At 39.1% G+C, this 24000-nt stretch overlaps 1 protein-coding gene across 4 annotated transcripts in view; it reads left to right on the forward strand.

Moving 5' to 3' along the window:
* LOC115210266 (WASH complex subunit 4) overlaps positions 1–24000 on the forward strand; it is a 122065-nt gene that overhangs the window by 1955 nt on the left and 96110 nt on the right. For all 4 annotated transcript variants that reach the window (XM_029778753.2, XM_029778755.2, XM_029778754.2 and 1 more), the window contains exons 2-5: positions 13109–13248; positions 17186–17351; positions 20007–20074; positions 22899–22981. In XM_029778753.2, the coding sequence (XP_029634613.1) occupies positions 13109–13248; positions 17186–17351; positions 20007–20074; positions 22899–22981 (457 nt within the window). The remainder of the gene's footprint in view (positions 1–13108; positions 13249–17185; positions 17352–20006; positions 20075–22898; positions 22982–24000) is intronic.

Below are 24000 nucleotides of genomic sequence, written 5' to 3' on the forward strand. Positions count from 1 at the left end.
GTGCGTAACTGGTACTTTAATTTATCGACCCTGAAAGGATGAAAGGCAAAGTCGACCTCGGCGGAATTTGAACTCAGAACGCAGCGGCGGACGAAATACCGCAAAGCATTTCGCCCGGCGTGCTAACGATTCTGCCAGCTCGCCGCCATTCTATCTATCTATCTATCAATACCAGTTATCTACTGGGGCTTGATATTTGTCTAGGGGCCTATGATCTACTAGGGTTAGATAACTGTCTAGGGGCCGCCTATGATCGCTATCACACTAAAGTGCTGGGGTGGCTATGTGATAATCAATTTGTATCCCAGCAACATGATTCTGGGTTCGGTCCTGCTGCGTGGTACCTTGTGCAAGTATCTCCTACTATAGACCCATGCAAATTAAAGCCTTGGAAGATGGGGACTGAAAGCAACTTGACATGCCCACCCACACAGAGCACTTACACAGGGTGGGCCAATAGCCACACAAAATAAATTCAATATGCTCCGAAATTGTCAGAGACATGCTTCAGTTTTTCTAAAATCGAATAAAATAACAATGAATGCACTTGTACGTGATCAACAAACTGAATAATAATAATAATAATAATAATAATAATAATAATAATAATAATAATAATAGATAAATAAATACCCTGATGCAGTACCACAAAGTATGCCCTGATGCAGTACCAGGCAGTGGCTCTCATGGCTTCTGATCTTAACTGATTGGAAGTGTTATCATGTACATTGTTTTGTCTTGGTATAAAAGATGGGCGACAGCAAATATTTCTGCTCAATACCACAGATTTGCTTGTCAGTTGTTTGACCACAACCAGTTGACCATGTCCCTTACTGGCTGACGATATGTGCATTTCTGATCACAAGCAGAAGTAGTGGGGGAACATCATAGCCATGTGTTGAGAGGGATTTTTTGGGGTTTGAATAATTCACCTCTGGAAACATGGGTGTTTATTTCAACATCCTTAAACAACCCTTATTCAGGGACCTTTTGAGCCTGATGGGCTACTTGACCAGAAGAAAATTCTAACTGGGCCCCACCTGCAAGGTCATGTGCTGTTTGTCTTGATATGAGATCACCATGTCGCGCACATATGGTTGTGATGCATGTGTCTGGTGTACCTTTATCAGACGGGTAGTCATGATGGGTATACTGGGCTTCGTATATTTTACCCCAGTGTCACTTTGATGGCATGCACTGCTCTCTCACATAATAATAATGATAATAATCCTTCTTACAATAGGCAGAAGGCCTGAAATTTGGGGGGTGGGGACCATTGATTACATCGACCTCAGTGCACAACTGGTACTAACTGTAAGGCGGCAAGCTGGCAGAACCGTTAGCATGCCGGGCAAAATGCTTAGCAGTATTTTGTCTACCGCTACGTTCTGAGTTCAAATTCCGCCGAGGTCGACTTTACCTTTCATCCTTTCAGGGTCGATTAAATAAGTACCAGTTACGCACTGGGGTCGATATAATCAACTTAATCCATTTGTCTGTCCTTGTTTGTCCCTCTGTGTGTAGCCCCTTGTTGCTAGTAAAGAAATAGGTACTTATTTTATCGACCTCAAAAGGATGAAAGGCAAATTCAACCTCAGCAGAACTTGGACTCTGAACATGAGGACAGACGAAATACCGCTTAGCATTTGGCCCAGTGTGCTAACTATTCTGCCAGCTCATTGCCAACATAATATAATGTTTTGGAACATGACTTTTGGTCCACCCCGTGTATAATGTGTGTGTGTGTCTTTGTGTTTGTGTGATGTTGGTCCCCATCACTGCTTGACAACCAGTTATATCTGACATAATGTGATATTTGTTCCAGTTCTTTACATTCTGGGTTCAAATCACTTCAAGGTTCAACTTGCATTTCATGGCACCCGGTCGTTGCCAGTGCTGCTGGACTGACTCCCGTGCAAGTGGCAAGTAAAGAAACACCGTTTCGACCCTGTGCTTGAGGAGACCTATTGAGTCAAGTACATCAACATCAAAAATCAATGCAAATTGTAGGTATGATCCCTGTACCGGTGGCACATAAAAAGCACCATCCGAACGTGGCCGATGCCAGCACCGCCTTGACTGGCTTCCGTACCGGTGGCACGTAAAAAGCACCAACCTGTCGTGACCGTTGCCAGCGCCGCCTTGACTGGCTTCCATGCCGGTGGCACATAAAAAGCACCATCCGAACGTGGCCGATGCCAGCACTGCCTTGACTGGCTTCCGTACCGGTGGCACGTAAAAAGCACCAACCTGTCGTGGCCGTTGCCAGCGCCGCTTTGACTGGCTTCCATGCCAGTGGCACATAAAAAGCACCGCCTTGACTGGCTTCCGTAGCGGTGGCACGTAAAAAGCACCAACCTGTCATGGCCGGTGCCAGCGCCGCCTTGACTGGCTTCCATGCCAGTGGCACATAAAAAGCACCATCCGAACGTGGCCGGTGCCAGCCCCACCTTGACTGGCTTCCATGCCAGTGGCACATAAAAAGCACCAACCTGTCGTGGCCGTTGCCAGACTCGCCTGGCACCTGTGCTGGTGGCATGTAAAAAGCACCCACTACACTCATGGAGTGTTGGTGTTAGGAAGGGCATCCAGCTGTAGAAACACTGCCAGATCAGACTGGGCCTGGTGCAGCCTTCTGGCTTCCCAGACCCCGGTCGAACCATCCAACCCATGCTAGCATGGAAAACGGACGCTAAACGATGATTATGATGATGAGGTTCATTAAAATAAATACTAGTCAATATAATCAACTAGTTTCCCCCACCAAATATTAGTTATTAAGGCAGTGGATTAGCGGAATTGTTAGAGAGATGGACAAAAGACTTTACAGTATTTGTTCTGGATGTGGGATGCTGACAGAATTGTTTACATGATGGGCAAAATGCTTAGTGGCACTTCATCCGTCTTTAATTTTTGAGTTCAAATTACACCAAGGTTGACTTTGTTTTCCATCCTTTCAGGATCAATAAAATAAGTACCAGTTGAACACTGGGGCCGATGTAATTTTATGGGAGCTTATCCCCTCCCCAAAAATCGTTGGCTTTGTACCAAAATTTGAAATCAGTAATATTATTATTTGTTGTTATTAAGGTAGCAAGCAGGCAGTTGTTACTATGTTGGGAAAATTGATTTTAATTTATAGACTAGTTTATCAAATCCCTTATATATCTAAAATACTGCCCTCTGTTCTCTCAGCCTTAGATATACAAGAGATTTGATAAACGAGTCTATAAATTAAAACTGACCCCATAAAAACAAAAAAATCAGTGACAGGCAGAGTCTGTAATAATGTATATCGTCTTGAAAATTTAGTAACTTCTTTGCTGGAGTGAGACAGTATGTTCTTTGTCTATCTCCTTAACTTCTTGGAGATTTTAGGTATAATTATACTAATGTGTCCATCTGTTCTAATTTAATTAAATTCTATGTCTGTGTGCAGCTGACGATTGCTCTGCATTTTAAATTGATGGGTGTGTGTGTGTTTGTCTGTCTGTGTTTTTCCCCGCAATATTGCTTGACAACCAATGCTGGTGTGTTTACATCCCTGTAACTTAGTGGTTTGGCAGAAGAGACCAAAAGAATAAGTATTAGGCTTGGGGGCGATTTGCTCGACTAAAGGCGGTGCTCCAGCATGGCAGAAGTCAAATGACTGAAACAAGTAAAAATAAAAGAATATATAGGCGCAGGAGTGGCTGTGTGGTAAGTAGCTTGTTTACCAACCACATGGCTCCGGGTTCAGTCCCACTGCGTGGCACTTTGAGCAAGTGTCTTCTACTATAGCCTCGGGCCGACCAAAGCTTTGTAAGTGGATTTGGTAGACGGAAACTGAAAGAAGCCCGTCGTATATATGTATATATATATATGCATGTGTGAGTGTGTTTGTCCCCCTAGCATTGCTTGACAACTGATGCTGGTGTGTTTATGTCCCCGTTGCTTAGCGGTTTGGCAGAAGAGACCGATAGAATAAGTACTGGGCTTACAAAGAATAAGTCCCGGGGTCGATTTGCTTGACTAAAGGCGATGCTCCAGCATAGCCGCAGTCAAATAACTGAAACAAGTATAAGAATATATATATATATTGATGTCTACATATACACAACTGCATTTTGTAAGGTGTGTGTATATGGATTTTGTATATATGCATATATAGTTTGTGTCTCTTTATGTAAGACACAAGTATATGTATACCTTGCTTAATCTAGGTTTATGAAGAGACTTTATCTTGAGTGATAGACTTTGAATTCACAGGCGTGTATCTGGCTCTTCTTCAGTTTTGTTGCTAAGAGCTATATCTGATTGATAAATGACCAGTCAAGTGCTAACTTTCATCCAGTTTGTTCAGCTTATTTCAGAAAGTGTCCTTTGTAATCATATGGTTCCGGGTTCATACACACACACACACACACATACATATATATATATATACAAAGAGCAATAAAGATTCAAGTTAATTTTAAAAAATTTACTTGAATATGGTACCTAACTTAGATGCACCAAAAAAAAACTATACTGATTTAACAATACAGTAATGTGGGGTGATTATAAGCGAGAAGAAGCAACAAGAATGGATAGGTATTTAGTACGATCGTTTCATACAAGGACAGGTTTTATTAAAAGTGCAAAGATTACAGCATATAAACGAGTCCCGTACTCATCAGCTAAAATACATGTAAGTTCTTTAGACATCCTAGTGTTTGAGGCTATACTCATGAAGTAATGTAGATAATTAAACAGATTTCTAAAGTTCATTAAAGTTCTTTAAAGATGATGTACAGTCTTATCACAGAATTTTAAAAAACTATCAAAACTTTTTAAAATTCTGTGATAAGACTGTACATCATCTTTAAAGAACTTTAATGAACTTTAGAAATCTGTTTAATTATCTACATTACTTCATGAGTATAGCCTCAAACACTAGGATGTCTAAAGAACTTACATGTATTTTAGCTGATGAGTACGGGACTCGTTTATATGCTGTAATCTTTGCAACTTTTAATAAAACCTGTCCTTGTATGAAACGATCGTACTAAATACCTATCCATTCTTGTTGCTTCTTTCTCGCTTATATATATATATATATATATATACAATTGTTCGTTTGTTTTCCACCTGCCTTCGTCTTTTGTCTATTTTCATAAAGCTTCCCGTTATATATATATATATATATATATATAATAAATATTAGGGAATAAATCCAAACTTACAGGGAAAAATCAGATTTAGTATTGAATCCAATTTTATAGTAGAATATTATATTATATTAAATTAGAGACAAAACCACTATTAGGCAAATCATACAATGAAAAACTTAAGCCAATACGTAAGATTATTTAATTTATATTATTTAAATATATAACAAAATTATTAAAAAAATATAATTAATGTAACACTACGATCATTTCATGGCTGTTAATTTCTTTAAATTTTCGAATTACAGTCATTCATCAGGTGGTTTAAATATTTAACTTGGCGAGGTTTAATCGTAGTGTTATATTAATTATATTTTTTTAATAATTTTGTTATATATTTAAATAATATAAATTAAATAATCTTATGTATTGGCTTAAGTTTTTCATTGTATGATTTGCCTAATAGTGGTTTTATCTCTAATTTAATATAATATATATATATATATATAAAGTATAGAAGCCATCTTTATATGGCTAACCACATAGGAGAGGGGGTGTTACTGTAGCTTTATAGCCCCAGGAAATCGTCGTCTCCAGCTGGCTTTAGACACCATTTCAGTGCCCTTGAAGTATTTGCAAAGGGAGGCCATCCCTTCCTTGCAAGCCTGAGTGATACGCTCAGACTAGTTTCGGGATTTTTGTCCCTTGTCAACGGGCGGTAACCACCAGGTCGCGATGAAAGAGAGGGCCGCCTTGCAAATATATAAGAGTTTTTCTAGTGACGTCTGCCACTGATTTCAAAAAACTGACAGTAAGCATTATTAAATCTCAGAATGAGATTGAAACAGTAATCGCTCAATAATGTAAAGTATAGAAGCCATCTTAACATGGCTAACCACATAGGGGAGGGGGTGTTACTGTAGCTTTATAGCCCCTGGAGATCGTCATATATATATATATATATATGTGTCTTGGAAGTTTTTTATACAAATGTATGTACATATGTATGTAGGTATGTATGTCAAAAGGAAGTTTTATTTCAAACTTTATTGCAAGTTTTCACTTGTTACCTATATTCACCTCATTTTGAAGTACATCCCACCAAAATATTGCCACAGCCCACCAAGGGGACATGCAGTCTACCCTGGGAAACACTGGCCTCCAATGGTGCACCGAGTACAAGAGTCACCCGGGGCGGATGTTTATTTGGCCACCCCTTAAAAGTTCTAATGACACTTCAAAATACCAAAAACGGTATAATACAAGTATATCATCATCATCATCATCATCGTTTAACGTCCGCTTTCCATGCTAGCATGGGTTGGACGGTTCAACTGGGGTCTGGGGAGCCCGAAGGCTGCACCAGGCCAGTCAGATCTGGCAGTGTTTCTACAGCTGGATGCCCTTCCTAACGCCAACCACTCCGAGAGTGTAGTGGGTGATTTTATGTGCCACCGACACAGGTGCCAGACGAGGCTGGCGAACGGCCACGATCGGATGGTGTTTGTTGCGTGCCCACAGCACGGAGGCCAGTCAATGCGGTACTGGCTACGGCCACATTCGGATGGTTTTCTTGTGTGCCACCGGCACTGGTATCACAAGATACAAATTCCATTGATGTTCATCTATTTTGATTTGTTTTGATTTTCACTTGCCTCAACAGGTCTTCACAAAATAAAATATGCAAAATAAAAAGACAAACTGTAGCAACCATTTATTTACTTTTATTATGTTTATACACAAAAAATAATAGGAAAAATATGTTAAAGAAGAGAAGATGAGTGAATCACAAAAATAAACGATTTACAAATTGATTTTACATGCCTTCCTCTTCATGAAATCTTGAATGACCTCATCAGAATTAATTTTATCTGCAAGGTCACGCACTATGGAGAGTGTTGCCAAATCAGTCAACCTTGTTTGACTTATTGTTCACCTGTATGTACAAACATACACACAGATATTGCTTTTACTCTTTTACTTGTTTCAGTCATTTGACTGTGGCCATGCTGGAGCACCGCCTTTAGTCGAGCTAGCAACACTAATTGCATGAGTTAGGAAGACTCTTAAAACTATTACAATGTTTGGCAATGAATCAATAAGATTATATTTCTGAATAAACTGAAGAACTTGCAAAGGTTTTGCTATATCTTCAGCATCAGCAGCCGCCAAATAATTTTGCAGTCTTGCCCTTTCAATCAGAATGTTTTCTCTCGTAATATTCTCATCAAAAGCATCTGCATCACAAGTACACTCTTTATCTGACAAATTAGACTGTGTGAGTATTTCTTTGCAATGTCGTGAAGTCTTTTGAGTCTAGAGGTTATTTCTTCAACCAGTCTATCACTGACAACATTTCTCTCTTTAGCTCAGCATCGTAGCTGAGAACAGCATCGATACTTTCTTTGTAGCTCATTCTTTTCCTTTTGTGCATTCGATGCTCTGTGCTGATTCCCATATCAGAGCAAATTTCAGTTGAATAGGCCAATACGTCGTCTAATGTTTTGTCTCTGCTTACAAATAGAGAAGTTTTCAAGGCTGATAGTTTAATGGCACATTATTGCAACTCCAGACCTTTCATTTGGAAGTACTTTTCAGTGTCATTAATTTCAGGAAGTATATCTCTCCAATAGTCAAGAAATTACAAGAAAGAAAATAACAGCATTGCCTGAAGAATTAAACCTGCATCAGATCTCGTAGTTGCATTTTCTGCATTTTCCCTCAACCGTTCTAGCGCAGCGATGGTTTCCATGAATTTTGTTTGTACATCTTCCACTCCTTCTGCTTGACTACTCCATCTTGTTTCTCCAGCCTGTTTGATTGTTGCATCAGTTATCTCAATCAAAATATCCCATCGACGAGTGGAAGCTGAGAAGAATGAAAATAAATGGTCCAATGTACCAAAACATGTAATTGAATCTGCATCCACTGAAGCTGCATGTGCAACTGCTAAATTCAGAGAATGATTGGTGCATAGCACAAATATAATCTTTGGATTAACTTCTGTGATGTACACTTGAACACTAGATCGATGACCTGCCATTACTGCCGCATTATCAAATGCTTGTCCACGACAGTCTTGAATATTAATGTCGTCCATTTCTAATCGTTGATGTAATTTGCTCAGCATTTTTGCCTTTCATCTCAATAAAACAAAGAAAGGTTTCTTCTATTTTTACTTCCTTTTTATCTATTTTAACATAACGTAGCACCTGAGAAATTTGGTCAATATGAGAAATGTCTGGAGTACAATGAAGAATAATGCAATAGTATTTACTTTGTTTTATTTCATTGATAACTTTCTTTCTCACTTGATCTCTCAGGACGTTCACAAATTCATTCTGAATTTTTGGTGAGAGATAGGAAGTTGTAAACTTATCAATTTTTACTTTCACCAAATGTCCACATAGTCCCTGGGTCAGATTTTCCAATCAGTTGGACAAGCTCCAGAAAATCTCCTTTATTTTTATGTTCCTTCTCAACTCGAATGTCTTCCCTCTGGCCTCGTAAAGCCAGGTTTTGCTTAGCAAGAAACATTATTATGTCCAAGAATCTCGTCAAGATTTGCTTCCAGTTTTTTGTTTCATTTTCAACAAGAGTTTGTTGTTCTTTGTCTTTTACCTTGCTTTTGGAAAGGTGAATTTCTAGCTCTTTCCACTGAGTGAACGCATTCTCATGTGCAGGGCTGGATTCATGTTCTTGTATCTTAGGATTCAATTTCCACCAAGATTTGAAACCATCAACTGAGCAAAATTTGAGTTTTCACTTGAAAATATCTTACAGCAAAAGCAAATCATGGCTTCTTTCAATGGAGAGCAAATCATTCAAGTTCTCCAGATTTTTTTTCCATTTTGTAAAGTTCGAAAAAACCAGTTTCTTGACAGTCTTCTAGTCTCCCCTTTCAGTTTTGTTATTTGTCCTGGACATACAACTACTTTGAATTCACAGTCAGTATTTTACACAGCCTTCGATCCTTGTTGTTCAAGGATTTCCTGAATACTGTCACAGTAATTAACCCTTTCATTACAGTATTTATTTTGAGATGCTCTGTGTTTCTTTCAATTACTTTAAATATAATAAAGAATTTAGCAAAATAACTTAGTTATCATTAAGCTAGTGTTAGGAACATAAATTGTGACTTAGGTATGGTAGAAGATTTTAATTCAAAACTTATGAAAACAAGACATTTGTACTATAGAGCCAGAGCCGGTTTCAGCCGGGTTGGTAATGAAAGGGTTAACCCTTTAGTATTTAAACCGGCCATATCCGGCCAAAATAGCTAATCTGTTTTATGTTCAAACTGACCAGATCCAGGCTCTCACACCTACCCTACAATGTTATTCTACATTAAGTAATTGCACCATCAAGATCTTGAAGATATGAGATAATGCATGATTAATTCAAATCAATGGGAATCAATAAGCATTATGTTTGATAGAATAATCTGAACACTAAAGGGTTGAATATAACAAAGGATTTAGTAAAATAACTTAGTTATCATTAAGCTAGTGTTAGGAACATAAATCGTGACTAAGGTTTGGTGGAAGATTTTAATTCAAAACTTATGGAAACAAGACATTTGTACTCAGAGCCAGAGCCGGTTTCAGCCGGGTTGGTATCGAAAGGGTTAAACTTAGCAGGCCACATCCCAATGTCTTTCAAATTAATATTAGAGTTTTGTTCTTTAATAGTTTGTCGTGGATCAGCATCATCAACTTCATATTCTATCTTCTTTTCAAATCACACTTCATTAACAACATCATCTCCATGATCTTTTACAGTAAACCAGTTTCATCTGGATGGTCGGGTCTGATGAGACATTTAATTATGGCATTTTCTTTTCGCCTTTCTTCTCTCATTTTTCTTTTTCTTCAAAATGCTGCACTACTGTCCTTAATTTACTTCATCTCAAATTATATCAACCCATGCTAGCATGGAAAGCGGACGTTAAACGATGATGATGATGATACTGTAAATTTATATGAAGAAAACTAAACAGAGTATTGACCAACCTAAAAAATAATTAACTTTCTGAATATCATCGACACACTGTCTTATCCAGTAACACACAACATTACTAAAAGCACCATCCGAATCGTAGCCGAAGCCAGTGCCGCCTCGACTGGCTTCCATAAAATGCACCATCCGAATTGTGGCCAATGCCAGCGCCGCCTCGACTGGCTTCCGTGTCGGTGGCACGTAAAAAGCACCATCCGAATCATAGCCGAAGCCAGTGCCGCCTCGACTGGCTTCCATAAAATGCACCATCCGAATTGTGGCCGATGCCAGCGTCGCCTCGACTGGCTTCCTTGTCGGTAGCACGTAAAAAGCACCATCCGAATCGTGGCCAAAGCCAGTGCCGCCTTGACTGGCTTCCATAAAATCCGACTGTGGCCGATGCCAGCCGATGCCAGTGCAGGTGGCACGTAAAAAGCACCCACTACACTCACAGAGTGGTTGGCGTTAGGAAGGGCATCCAGCTGTAGAAACTTTGCCAGATAAGACCGGAGCCTGGTGCAGCCTTCTGGCTTCCCAGACCCCCGGTCGAACCGTCCAACCCATGCTAGCATGGAGAACGGACGTTAAACGATGATGATGATGATGATGATGATACTGTATATTACACAAGGCGGCGAGCTGGCAGACACATTAGCACGCTGGGCGAAATGCTTAGCGGTATTTCGTCTGTTGTCACGTTCTGAGTTCAAATTCCACCGAGGTCGACTTTGCTTTTCATCCTTTCGAGGTCGATAAATAAAGTACCAGTTCCGCACTGGGGTCGATGTAATCAACTTAATCCCTTTGTCTGTCCTTGTTTACCCCCTTGTGGGCAATAAAGAAATATATACTGTATATTACACAATATTGTGGAGTCGCAATGGCCCAGTGGTTAGGGCAGCGGACTCGCGGTTGTAGGATCGTGGTTTCAATTCCCAGACCGGCCGTTGTGAGTGTTTATTGAACGAAAAGACCTAAAGCTCCACGAGGCTCTGGCAGGGGGTGGTGGTGATCCCTGCTGTACTCTTTCGCCACAACTTTCTCTCACTCTTTCTTCTCTTGGCCTACTTGCTTAGCCAGTGGGGTGGCATCATTTGAAGGCTAAAACAATGCGAAGCGCATTGGGACCAGTGATGTGTAGCAACATCTGATAGCCTGGTCGGTCACGGTGATTACACAATATTAACACACAATACAAGTTTACTGATGATAAATTTAAATTTTAAGGAAATTTTAATAATTTCTATACATTATTAAAGTCTATAATATTTATACTGCGTTTTTATTAATCATATATCAATACAAATAAATTGTGGCACTCGGGGCAGACCCCCCTGCCCCTCTTGGTACGCCACTGCTAACCTCAGATAGAGTTCTTTTTTACTCTAGGCACAAGGCCTGAAATTTTGGGGGAGGGGCCAGTCAATTAGATCGACTCCAGTATGCAACTGGTACTTAATTTATCGACCCCAAAAGGATAAAGGGCAAAGTCAACCTCGGTGGAATTTGAACTCAAAACATAAAGATAGATGAAATACTACTAAGCATTTCACCTGGCATGCTAACATTTCTGCCAGCTCACCACCTCAGATACAATTCATTTGATTAAACTTCTATTGTTGGTAAAAAAAATATAACCAAATGTTTAACAGCATGTAAACATGTTAAATGTTTTCATACTCGGACTTCTGAACATATGTAAGTTGAAATAGTATATGCCAACAGGTGGATCTTGTGAATACATGTTAACATAGGAAGCAAATGTAGGAGGCGTTGTCTAGAATGATATGGATTTCACATAGTTTTCATACACTGTGATATTTGCATATGTTATCTGTGTCAGTATTCACACTTGGTATGCAATAATATATTTGTGTTTGCTTCTCTGATCATAAATTAGTCCTCAGTGGACATTATTTACATTTTGACGGATATTTGTCCTCATCTTGTTTGTTGTTAACACAACGTTTCGGCTGATACACCCTCCAGCCTTCATCAGGTGTCTTGGAGAAATTTCAAACCTGGGTTCTCATTCCTAAGGTATCTTTTTTGATATTGTTATTATTATTATTATATTATTATTATTATTATTATTCAGGTCACTGCCTGGAATCAAACTCAGAATCTTGAGGTTAGTAGCCTGTGCTCTTAACCACTACGCCATATGCCCGTAGTGGTTAAGATCGCTGGCTACTAACCCTAAGATTTCAAGTTCAATTCCAGGCAATGACCTGAATAATAATAATAATAATAATAATATATATATCAATAATAATAAAGGGTAAAATTACCTGCGTGAGTTGGGAGTATTGCTATCTGGGAGATATCTTATGGTAGTGGAATAGTATTTAACTGCTATTTCTAAATTTCGGTATGTGGTGAAGCAATTTAGACGAACCCTAATTATAATTATGCTTATAATTATAGAATTTATATATATATATATATATATATATATATATATATGGAGAGAGAGAGAGGTAAGTAGATAGGTGGGTAGGTCAGTAGGTAGGTAGGTAGGTCAGTAGATAGGTAGGTAGGTAGGTATGTAGCTAAGCATCCATTGGACTCAAGAGACCATGGATCGGTACCTGGAGAATTTTGTGTCAGCTACTGTTGGTGATGCAGCATCTGCTATATCTGTACTGGCCAAAATGAGGGTGGCAGTTTTGCATTTGACTGCATTTGAAGAAGCTCTCCACCAGCACGACTGATTTTAACTGTCTTTGAGCGCCTGTTTTACTTTGGTGGCAAGTTTCAGTATCTCTTACCGTCATTCCATCCTTTTTGATAGTACATGTCTCTATGGAGACATGTTATCCTACTTGGAAACAAGTGAAGGTTGGTGACAGGAAGAGCATCCAGATGTAGAAAAATCTGCCTTAATAAACTCTATCTGACTCATGCAAACATGAAAAAGCGAATGTTAAAACAATGATGATGATGATGATGATGCGTGACAAATGTCGTTAATTTTTCAGAGATTGTTGGTGAAGTCCAACTGAGAAAATATGGTAAATTTCTGGAAGAATATTCCACCCAGCTGAAGGATATTGAAGATGCTCTTGATGATTGCATTGGAGATTCTTGGGATGCTACTCTTGACCCAATCAGTCTACAGGTAAGTTTTTATTGATGTTGTTATTTACATTATTTACATTCGACGGATATTTGTCCTCATCTTGTTTGTTGTCAACACAACGTTTCGGCTGAATTACCCTCCAGCCTTCTTCAGGTGTCTTGCAGAAATTTCGAACCTGGATTCTCATTCCTAAGCTATTTTTTTCGATGTCATTATATTATTATTATTATTATTATTATTATTATTATTATTATTATTATTATTGTTAGTGTTCAGGTCACTGCTTGGAATCAAACTCGGAAGCTTGGGGTTATGAGCACGGGCTACTAACCCCAAGCTTCCAAATTCAATTCCAAGCAGTGACCTGAGCACTAATAATAATAAAAATAATAATAACATCGAAAAAAAATACCTTAGGAATGAAAACCCAGGTTCAAAATTTCCGTAAGACACCTGAAGAAGGCTGGAGGGTATATCAGCCGAAACGTTGTGTTGACAACAAACAAGATGAGGACAAATATCCATTGAATGTAAATAATGTAAATAATGTACAGAATTCCTCATCTCTTAAATATAGAACTATCTAGTTGTTGTTGTTGTTGTATAGCTGTGGTTGTCAACTCTGTCTGGAACAGATCTCTCCATAAAAATCCCCTGCTTCAATATCTGCCTCTTTCTTCACATACAACCCAACCAGGGAGCACCTGGTGGTGCTTACACTGCTAGAAATAGCAACCAAATCTCTTTCAAATAATGACTGCTCTCTTAATTATAGAAATCAAATATATCCACTCAAAATTTCATCACCCCCAACTGCAGAAGGAAATTTTATATGTCAGTCATCTTTCGTTGAGGCATCTCGTGTCTGAAATTATTTTTTTGCTGAGTTATTCTTTTAGTCTTCTATTTGTTTCAGTCATTCGACTGTGGCCATGCTGGAACATCGCCTTAAGTTGAACAAATCAACCCCAGGACTTATTCTTTGTAAGCCTAGTACTTGTTCTATTGGTCTCTTTTGCCGACGAACCGCTAAGTTACGAGGAAGCAAACACACCAGCATCGGTTGTCAAGCGATGTTGGGGGGGGGACAAACAAAGACACACAAACATATACAAATATGTATATATATAAATATACGATGGGCTTCTTTCAGTTTCTGTCTACCAAATCCACTCGCATGGCTTTGGTCGGCCTGAGGCTATAATAGAAAGCACTTGCCTAAGGTGCCAAGCAGTGGGACTGAACCCAGAACCATGTGGTTGGTAAGCAAGCTACCTACCACACAGCCGTGCTTGCGTCTGAGGCAATGTGACTTGCAGAAAATATCATTTCTATTTTTGTAGATATTTAACATCATTACTGAAATAGCCATATTTTCTCAGGAGGCTGAAATCAAAGTATGATACTGATACTCTTTTCAGATATCACATGATGTCAAAACGAGGAGACACAAATACACACATACATATACATGCACACACACATACAAACACAAACTCTCACATACACACACACACTAATTGATCACACATATATACAGATATAGATGAACTTCTTTCAGTTTCCATCTACCAAATCCACTAACAAAGCTTTGGTCAGCCCTGGGCTATAGTAAAAGATACTTACCCAAAGTGCCATGCAGGGATACTGAACTGAAAACCATGTTGTTGGGAAGTAAACTTCTGAACTACACACCATGGCTGAAATGCCACATGTGTGTAGATATACAATATGTCATGTGAGAGGGCTGAATGGTTTAAAAGTTTGTTTAACAGTCAAAAGGAACTAAGTTCAGTCCCGCAATGCAACACATTCAGCAAATGTTTTCTGCTATGGCTTCAGACCAACCAAAGCCTTGTGTATGAAATCGAGCAAAAAGAAACTTTGTGAAACCTCATCTGGTCAAGTGTAAATGTAATTGATAGGGCCTGGTCATTCTGCTTGAGCATTCAGCGACATGCTACCAAGAGAATACCCTCCATCAGGCATTTGCTATATTCTGAACGCCTTACTTCTCTGAGCATGGATACATTGAAACTCCGACATCTGGCAGCTGACCTGGCAGACACCCATAAAGTTATTAACCATCTTACAAACAATAACTCTGAGCACCTTTTCAAACTCCACCTGTCTAACACCCGGGGACATGTTTACAAAGTCAGAAAACAGCACAGACCCATGACTTTCAGAGACATTTTTTCACGCTAAGAGTTGCTGAAGCATGGAACAAACTGCCGGCATCAGTTGTTAGTTGTCGGAGCACTGCATCCTTCAAAACTTCCATGCTTCCTGAGATTCGCCTACACTACACCTGATCTTTCTCCCCTCCATACACATGCAAGCATGTATCCTACTCATACACTGTTCACTTTCCAGACATTTGTACATTACTGCATATGCTTTATACACACTTTTGACAAGTTGCGGTGCACCTGAGCAGTGTATACAATAATTTCATTATTATTATTATTATTATTATTATTATTATTATTATTATTATTACATTTATGGTACAATTGTCTATGGAGTACTCGGCCAGTAATCTTATGATTCAATGGTTACATAGTTAAATTGATTGAACAATGGGAATACTTATCAAAACTGATGGAGGATCCCTTTATTTCTACTTTACTTTGCACAACTGGACTACCATAAACACCCATATCAAATATGGTGTAGATATTAGCTCATTCTGTCTGGCTGACAATAGGCTCCCCTCTCACTTAATACTTTTCTTGGTTTTCCTCTACCACTATTACATACATCCTCCACTGTCAATGTACAGCACTCCTTATCCATTCATGTCATATTCAGCTAAGATAAAATATAATTTTTACGTTATTTCTTGTTTTTAATTATCTTCCTTGTCCACCTCTTTTTCTCTTTTTTGTAAAATTTTTTTGTGACACAAAAATATATCCAAAATGTTAGTATTGAGTAATGCAACATTGCTAATTCTAAAAGGAATTTCTAGCATTAGCAACAGGAAGGACATTTGGCTATAACAGAGTGTCCTAATAATATTCATTTGTCTAACCAATACTAGCATGGAAAAATGGACGTAAAACAAACAAATACTGAATGAATTAATAATAATAATGATAATGATAATAATAATAATAATAATTATTATTATTATTATTATTATTATTATTATGTATCATCATCATCATTATTGAGTGAGAGAATAGTGCATGCTATCAAAGTGACACTGGGGTAAAATATACGAAGCCCAGTATACCCATCATGACTTGCCATCTGATAAGGGTACACTAGGCACATGCATCACAACCATATGTGCGCGACATGGTGATCTCTTATCAAGATAAACAGCGCATGACCTTGCAGGTGGGGCCCAGTTAGAATTTTCTTCTGGTCGAGTAACCCATCCCACTCAAAAGGTCCCTGAATAAGGGTTGTTTAAGGATGTTGAACGAAACACCCAAGTTTCCAGAGGTGAATTATTCAAACCCCAAAGAATCCTTCTCAACACATGGCTATGATGCTCCCCCACTACTTCTGCTTGTGATCAGAGATGCACATATCGTCAGCCACTAAGGGACATGGTCAACTGGTTAAGGTCAAACAACTGACAAGCAAATCTGTGGTATTGAGCAGAATATTTGCTGTAGCCCATCTTTTATACCAAGACAAAACAATGTACATGATAACACTTCCAATCAGTTAAGATCGGAAGCCACGAGAGCCACTGCCTGGTACTATTATTATTATTATTATTACTTTTTTTTTTCTTCTTTCAAATTTGCTTCCATTTCTTGCCGAGTGTCTTCCCGACTCCTAGGGCAAAGAAACTCATAGTATACATTGGTAGGCCATTAAACCAAACTCAGTAGTTTTATTAGTATTATTATTATTATCATTATTATTATTATTACTATTATTATTATTATTATTATATTATTATTATTATTAATGGCTATATTTTCATTACTGCCCTTGTTTTCTGCCTTCCCAGTTCCTGCCATATGAACAGCTGAGTCTTCTTAACCTGATCAATACCAACAATAAGATTCTGAACAAGATCATCAAAGTGCAAGCCAGCCTCTGTGCTGAAATCCAGAGCTTAGAACATGAAGCCAAAACGAAATTCTTTAATGCTTTGTTATTCTATGGAGAAGGTGGTGAGTATTACTATTCTCTTGGATTAAGAGTCAGTTTTAGGAATTTAGGTGTGAGAGAACAATTTTAGGAATAAGATCATCAGTAATGGTTTTAAAGGCAATGTTCTAGCATTTAGTTTCTAATTAATAATTCTTTTAGGAAAAAAATGCTCTAGTAATAGATTTAGTGCGTTTGATGATATGGAACAGTTTTAGGGCACGTAAAAAGCACCCACTACACTCTCGGAGTGGTTGGCATTAGGAAGGGCATCCAGCTGTAGAAACTCTGCCAGATCAAGATTGGTGCCTGGTGCAGCCTTCTGGTTTGCCAGCCCTCAGTCAAATCGTCCAACCCATGCTAGCATGGAAAGCGGACATTAAACGACGACGATGATGATGATGATGATGATCCTTTTAGCATTTAAACCAGCCATATCCAGCCAAAGGATTCTGCTTGTTTTATGTTCAAACTGGCCATATCTGGTCTCTCACACCAACCCTACAATATCATTTTAAAAATTAACAGCTACCTCATCAAAATCTCATAGCACCAAGATAATGCCTGATTAGTTCAAAACAATGAGGATGAAAAAGGATTAATTTGGGCAGAATAATGCGAACACTAACGGGTTAAATGATATGAAGCAGTTTTAAGGATAAGGTCATTGGTATTTCTTTTAGGGAAGGGTTTCTGGAATAATTTTAGGGGTTAGGTGATATGGAATACTTTTAGGACATTTAAGTAAAACAAAATAATTTTAAGGGTTTGGCTATCAGTAATTCTTTTTGGGAAGAGTTTCTAGGGAATAGTTTTAAGTGTTAGTTGATATTGTACAGTTTTAGGACTTTTAGATGTGACAAAACATTTTTATCAGTTAGGCCATGAGTAATTCTTTTAAGGAAGGGGTTCTGGGGAATAGTTTTAGGGAAAGATTTGGGGAATAGTTTTAGAGGTGAGGTTCTCAAAAATAGTTTGGGGCTTAATGGTAGGGAACAGTTTTAGGGTATTTAGGAAAACAAGGAAAAGTTTTAGGTGTTTGGTTATTAGTAATGTTTTAGGTGATAGGGAATAGTTTTAGGAAGTTAAAACATTGTAAATAACTTTAAAGGTTATGTCCTGAGGAATAGTTTTAGGGATCAGAACAATGCTAACAACTTAGGAGGTAGATTATAGGGTGTTGTTTTAGGGTTTAAGTCTTAGGCAAATGTTTTAGGGGCCTTAAGCATCCTTGTGACTGTAAGTAAGCATTTAAAAATTAAAGGTGCTGCCCCCAAAACATAAACACTTGCCTGCCATAGAATTAAAGTTATAACCTGTGTTCTAGCAATCTCGTTTTATCTGTTAACTAAATTATTTCATGTGTATCACCATTTACCCATATTTGTTGTGGTATTATCAAAATACCTTGTTGTGGTATTATCAAAATACCTTGTATTATCAAAATACCTTGTTTCCCTGGGCATGGATTCACTGAAGCTCCGGCGTCTGGCGACGGACTTGGTAAACACCCACAAAGTTATCAACCACCTCACCAACAACAACACTGAACACCTTTTTGATCTCCATGTGTCTAACACACGTGGACATGACTACAAAGTCAGAAAACAACACAGCTCCCATGACTTTCGGAAACATTTCTTCATGCTCAGAGTTGCTGAAGCATGGAATAAACTGCCTGCGTCAGTTGTTGACTGCCATGACACTGCATCCTTTAAGGCCCTCATGCTTTCCGAAATCTGCCGAAACTACACCTGATTATATATACACTTTAGATGAGTTGTAGTGCACCTGAGCACTGTACACTATTATTATTATTATTATTATTATCATCATCATCATCATCATCATCATCATCATCATCATCATCATCATCATTATTATTATCATCATCATCATCCTCATTATTATTATCATTATTATTATTATTCAGTAGTTTTATTTTTATAGCGTGCTTTCACTTCACTACCGAGCGCAGCTCTGTGTGCCTTAGGTATGTGCTGTGATTTGTTGTGATGCTCTGATGGTTATTGTATGGAAAGTGTTCTGCGTAGGATGTGTGCAGTGCCTAGTAGTGCAATTTTCTGTATGTTATATGTGTTTGTAAGTCCTGGTGTTTTTGTTATGTATTTGTCTGAATATTTTTTTATCATGCCTAATGCATCTACTATGATAGGAATTGTTTCTGTTTTCAGATTCCACATTCTAGTTACCTCTATTTCCAGGTCTTTGTATTTTGAGAGTTTCTCCATTTCTTTTAGAGACACGTTGTCATCTGCCGGTACTGATACATCAATTAGAAAGCATTTTTTTTCTTCATGGTCTCTGACAACTATATCTGGTCTGTTGGCCTTAATTTCTCTATCTGTGTGTATCGGCATATCCCAGAGTATGGTTGCTTTCTCGTTTTCTGTGACCTTTTCTGGTGTGTGCCTATACCATCTTTTTTCTGTTGTTATTCCATAATGTTGGCATAGCTTCCAATGTATGTAAGTTCCAACTCTGTCATGTCTGTGAATATATTCCTTCTTAGCCAGGACTGGGCAGCTAGAGATAATATGATTTATTGTTTCTTGTCCATCATTATTATTATTATTATTATTATTATTATTATATTATTATTATTATTATTATTATTATTATTAAAATATAATGAACTCTGACTTCATCCTTTGCAGATGTTGACAGCACCCATCCTGAATGTGAATCTCAGATACAGATGGGTAGAATGATGCCGTTGCTACAGGTAACCATTTTTAAGAATTTTGTCATTTATGTTTCTTTTTTTCAGTAGGTTTAAATGTTTCGATCATGATCGTTACCTGCGTCACCTTACTAGCACTGGTGCTGGTGGCACGTGAAAAAAACATTCGAGCGAGGTCGTTGCCAGTGCCGCAGGTGACACATAAAAAGCACCATTTGAGAGTGGCCATTGCCAGTACCGCCTGACTGGCCCTCGTGCCGGTGGCACATAAAATCACCCACTACACTCTCGGAGTGGTTGGTGTTAGGAAGGGCATCCAGTTTTAGAAACTCTGCCAGATCAAGATTGGAGCCTGGTGCAGCCATCTGGTTCGCCAGTCCTCAGTCAAAATCGTCCAACCCATGCTAGCATGGAAAGCAGACGTTAAATGATGATGATGATGATGTTACTATGACATCAGTTTACATAAATACTCTCTCACCATCACTGGGGGGCGGGGACCCATGTAGCAGATCATTTGAGTGACTGATTTAACCCTTTAGTATTCAGATTGATCTATCAAGTGTAATGCTTGTTCTTTTATTCCACTACTTGTTTCAGTCATTTGAATGTGGCCATGCTAGAGCACTGCCTTAAAGAAATCAACCCCAGGACTTATTCTTTATAAGCCTAGTACTTGCTCTATTGGTCTCTTTTGTTTAACCGCTAAGTTACGGGATGTAAACACACTAACATTGGTTTTCAAGTGATGGTGGTGGGGACAGACACACAACTATAAATATATTCTTTTCTTTTTTCTTTTCTTTGTTTCCGTCATTTGACTGTGGCCATGCTGGAGCACAGCCTTTAGTCAAGCAAATCGACCCCAGGACTTATTCTTTGTAAGCCTTGTACTTATTCTATCAGTCTCTCTTGCTGAACCGCTAAGTGACAAGGATGTAAACACACCAGCATCGGTTGTCAAGCGATGTTAGGGGGACAAACACAGACACACAAACATATACACACACACACACACACACACACATGTATGTATATCTATATATATATACACGATTGGCTTCTTTCAGTTTCTGTCTACCAAATCCACTCACAAAGCTTTGGTTGGCTCAAGGCTATAGTAGAAGACACTTGCCCAAGGTGCCACGCAGTGGGACTGAACCCAGAACCATGTGGTTGGTAAGCAAGCTACTTACCACGCAGCCACTCCTGCGCCTATACATATATTATATGTATGACAAATATGACAAGCTTCTTTCAGTTTCTATCTGCCAAATCCACTCACAAGGCTTTGGTCGGCCCAAGACTATAATAGAAGACACTTGCCCAAGGTGCCATGCATGATCCTGGAACCATGTGGTTGAGAAGCAAGCTTCTTACCACATTTTTTAAAACTAATCATGTATTATAATGTACCTTTAAGATTTCAAAGATGTGCTTGTTTATTTTTAGAATCACATTGCAGGGCAGGTATGGGGGTCTGGATCTACACAGTTTACTCTTTACTCTTTGACTTGTTTCAGTCATTTGACTGCGGCCATGCTGGAGCACCACCTTTAGTCGAGCAAATCGACCCCAGGACTTATTCTTTGTAAGTCTAGTACTTATTCTATCGGTCTCTTTTGCCGAACCGCTAAGTTATGGGGACGTAAACACACCAATATCGGTTATCAAGCGATGTTGGGGGGACAAACACATACACACACATACATATATATATATACATATATACGACGGGCTTCTTTCAGTTTCCCTCTACCAAATCCACTCACAAGGCTTTGGTTGGCCTGCGGCTATAGTAAAAAACACTGGCCCAAGGTGCCACACAGTGGGACTGAACCCAGAACCATGTGGTTCGTAAGCAAGCTACTTACCACACAGTCACTCCTTGAACATAAAACAGATAGACTGTTTGAGCCAGTTGTGGTCAGTTTAAATGACAATGGGTTAAAGCCCCTTCATTATCTGGCTTATGAGCAGATTATGTGGGACACCACAGATACATTACCTATACGCTACATGAAAACAGTGACATCCTATATACATCTGCGATGCACCACGTGAACACAAAGACCCCAGTAGGACACTAAACTCTACTTGCGGGGACCTGTTGGGGTAAGTGAAATCGAAATTGAACTAAATTCGATGACTGGCACCCATGCCAGTGGAGCGCTAACAGCTCCATCCAAGCGGGATCACTGCCAGAGCAGCTGTCTGGCATGTAAAGAGCACCATTTGAGCGGGATCGTTGCCAGCATCGCTTCGCTGGCACTTGTGCCGGTGGCACGTGAACAAAACATTCGAGCGAGGTCGTTGCCAGTGCCGCTGGACCGACCCCTATGCAGGTGGCACATAAAAGACACCATTTTCGAGCATGGCTGTTGCCAGTATCGCCAGACTGGCCCTCGTGCCGGTGGCACTTTAAAAGCACCCACTACACTCTCAGAGTGGTTGGCATTAGGAAGGTCATCCAGCTGTAGAAACTCTGCCAGATTAAGATTGGAGCCTGGCGCAGCCATCTGGTTTGCCAGTCCTCAGTCAAAATCGTCCAACCCATGCTAGCATGGAAAGCAGATGTTAAATGATGATGATGATGATGATAGCTTAGTATCCCTACATGAAGTCTAGATACACCACTTAAAGACCGAGCAGTTATAGGAGATCTCGCTTCTCCCGAAGAATGATTTGACAAACATCATTTAAAAACCTATTTCAAGTTTATCCCTCAGAAAGTTGTTAAGAATTCTTATTGGTTTTTTTTTTTTTTCATTTTAAAGGGGACAGCAACAAATATACTGATTCTTTACCGATTCTTCTTGCTGAGGTTACCAAAGCAATTAACTGATTAATCTGAATTCTATTGCAGGAGTTGTCGTGTTTTGTGATGCGGGTCTACGAAGTGGTAAAGAATACAATCCACCAACTCACCTGTCTCTACAATCCACCAAAGTAAGTATAAAAATGGTAATTAACTACTGATAATAGTCTCTGGATTTTTGTAGTGTGTTGTGTCACAGAGGAAGGGACAACACCATGGCTGTTGGATTACAATTGTGAAATGAGTAGAAATTAGGCAAGACAGTCTTATTATATTATTATTATTATTATTATTATTATTATTATTATTACTATTATTATTATTATTATTATTATTGAGTGAGAGAATAGTGCATGCCATCAAAGTGACACTGGGGTAAAATATACGAAGCCCCGTATACCCATCATGACTGCCCATCTGATAAGAGTACACGAAGCACATGCATCACAACCATATGTGCGCGACATGGTGATCTCATATCAAGATAAACAGCACATGGCCTTGCAGGTGGGGCCCAGTTAGAATTTTCTTCAGGTTGAGTAGCCCATCCCACTCAAAAGGTCCCTGAATAAGGGTTGTTTAAGGATGTTGAACGAACCACCCATGTTTCCAGAGGTGATTTATTCAAACCCCAAAGAATCCCTCTCAACGCATGGCTATGATGCTCCCCCACTACTTCTGCTCGTGGTCGGAGATGCACATATCGTCAGCCAGTAAGGGACATGCTCAACTGGTTAAGGTCAAACAACTGACAAGCAAATCTGTGGTATTGAGCAGAATATTTGCTGTAGCCCATCTTTTATACCAAGACAAAACAATGTCCATGATAACACTTCCAATCAGTTAAGATCAGAAGCCATGAGAGCCACTGCCTGGTACTGCATCAGGGTATTTATTTATTTATTTATTATTATTATTATTGGTGGAGGCGCAATGGCCCAGTGGTTAGGGCAGCGGACTCGCGGTCGTAGGATCGCGGTTTCGATTCCCAGACCGGGCGTTGTGAGTGTTTATTGAGCGAAAACACCTAAAGCTCCACAAGGCTCCGGCAGGGGATGATGGTGATCCCTGCTGTACTCTTTCACCACAACTTTCTCTCACTCTTACTTCCTGTTTCTGTTATACCTGTATTTCAAAGGGCCGGCCTTGT

The sequence above is a fragment of the Octopus sinensis genome, linkage group LG4 (assembly GCF_006345805.1).
Source record: "Octopus sinensis linkage group LG4, ASM634580v1, whole genome shotgun sequence".
Taxonomy (NCBI): Eukaryota; Metazoa; Mollusca; class Cephalopoda; order Octopoda; family Octopodidae; genus Octopus; species Octopus sinensis.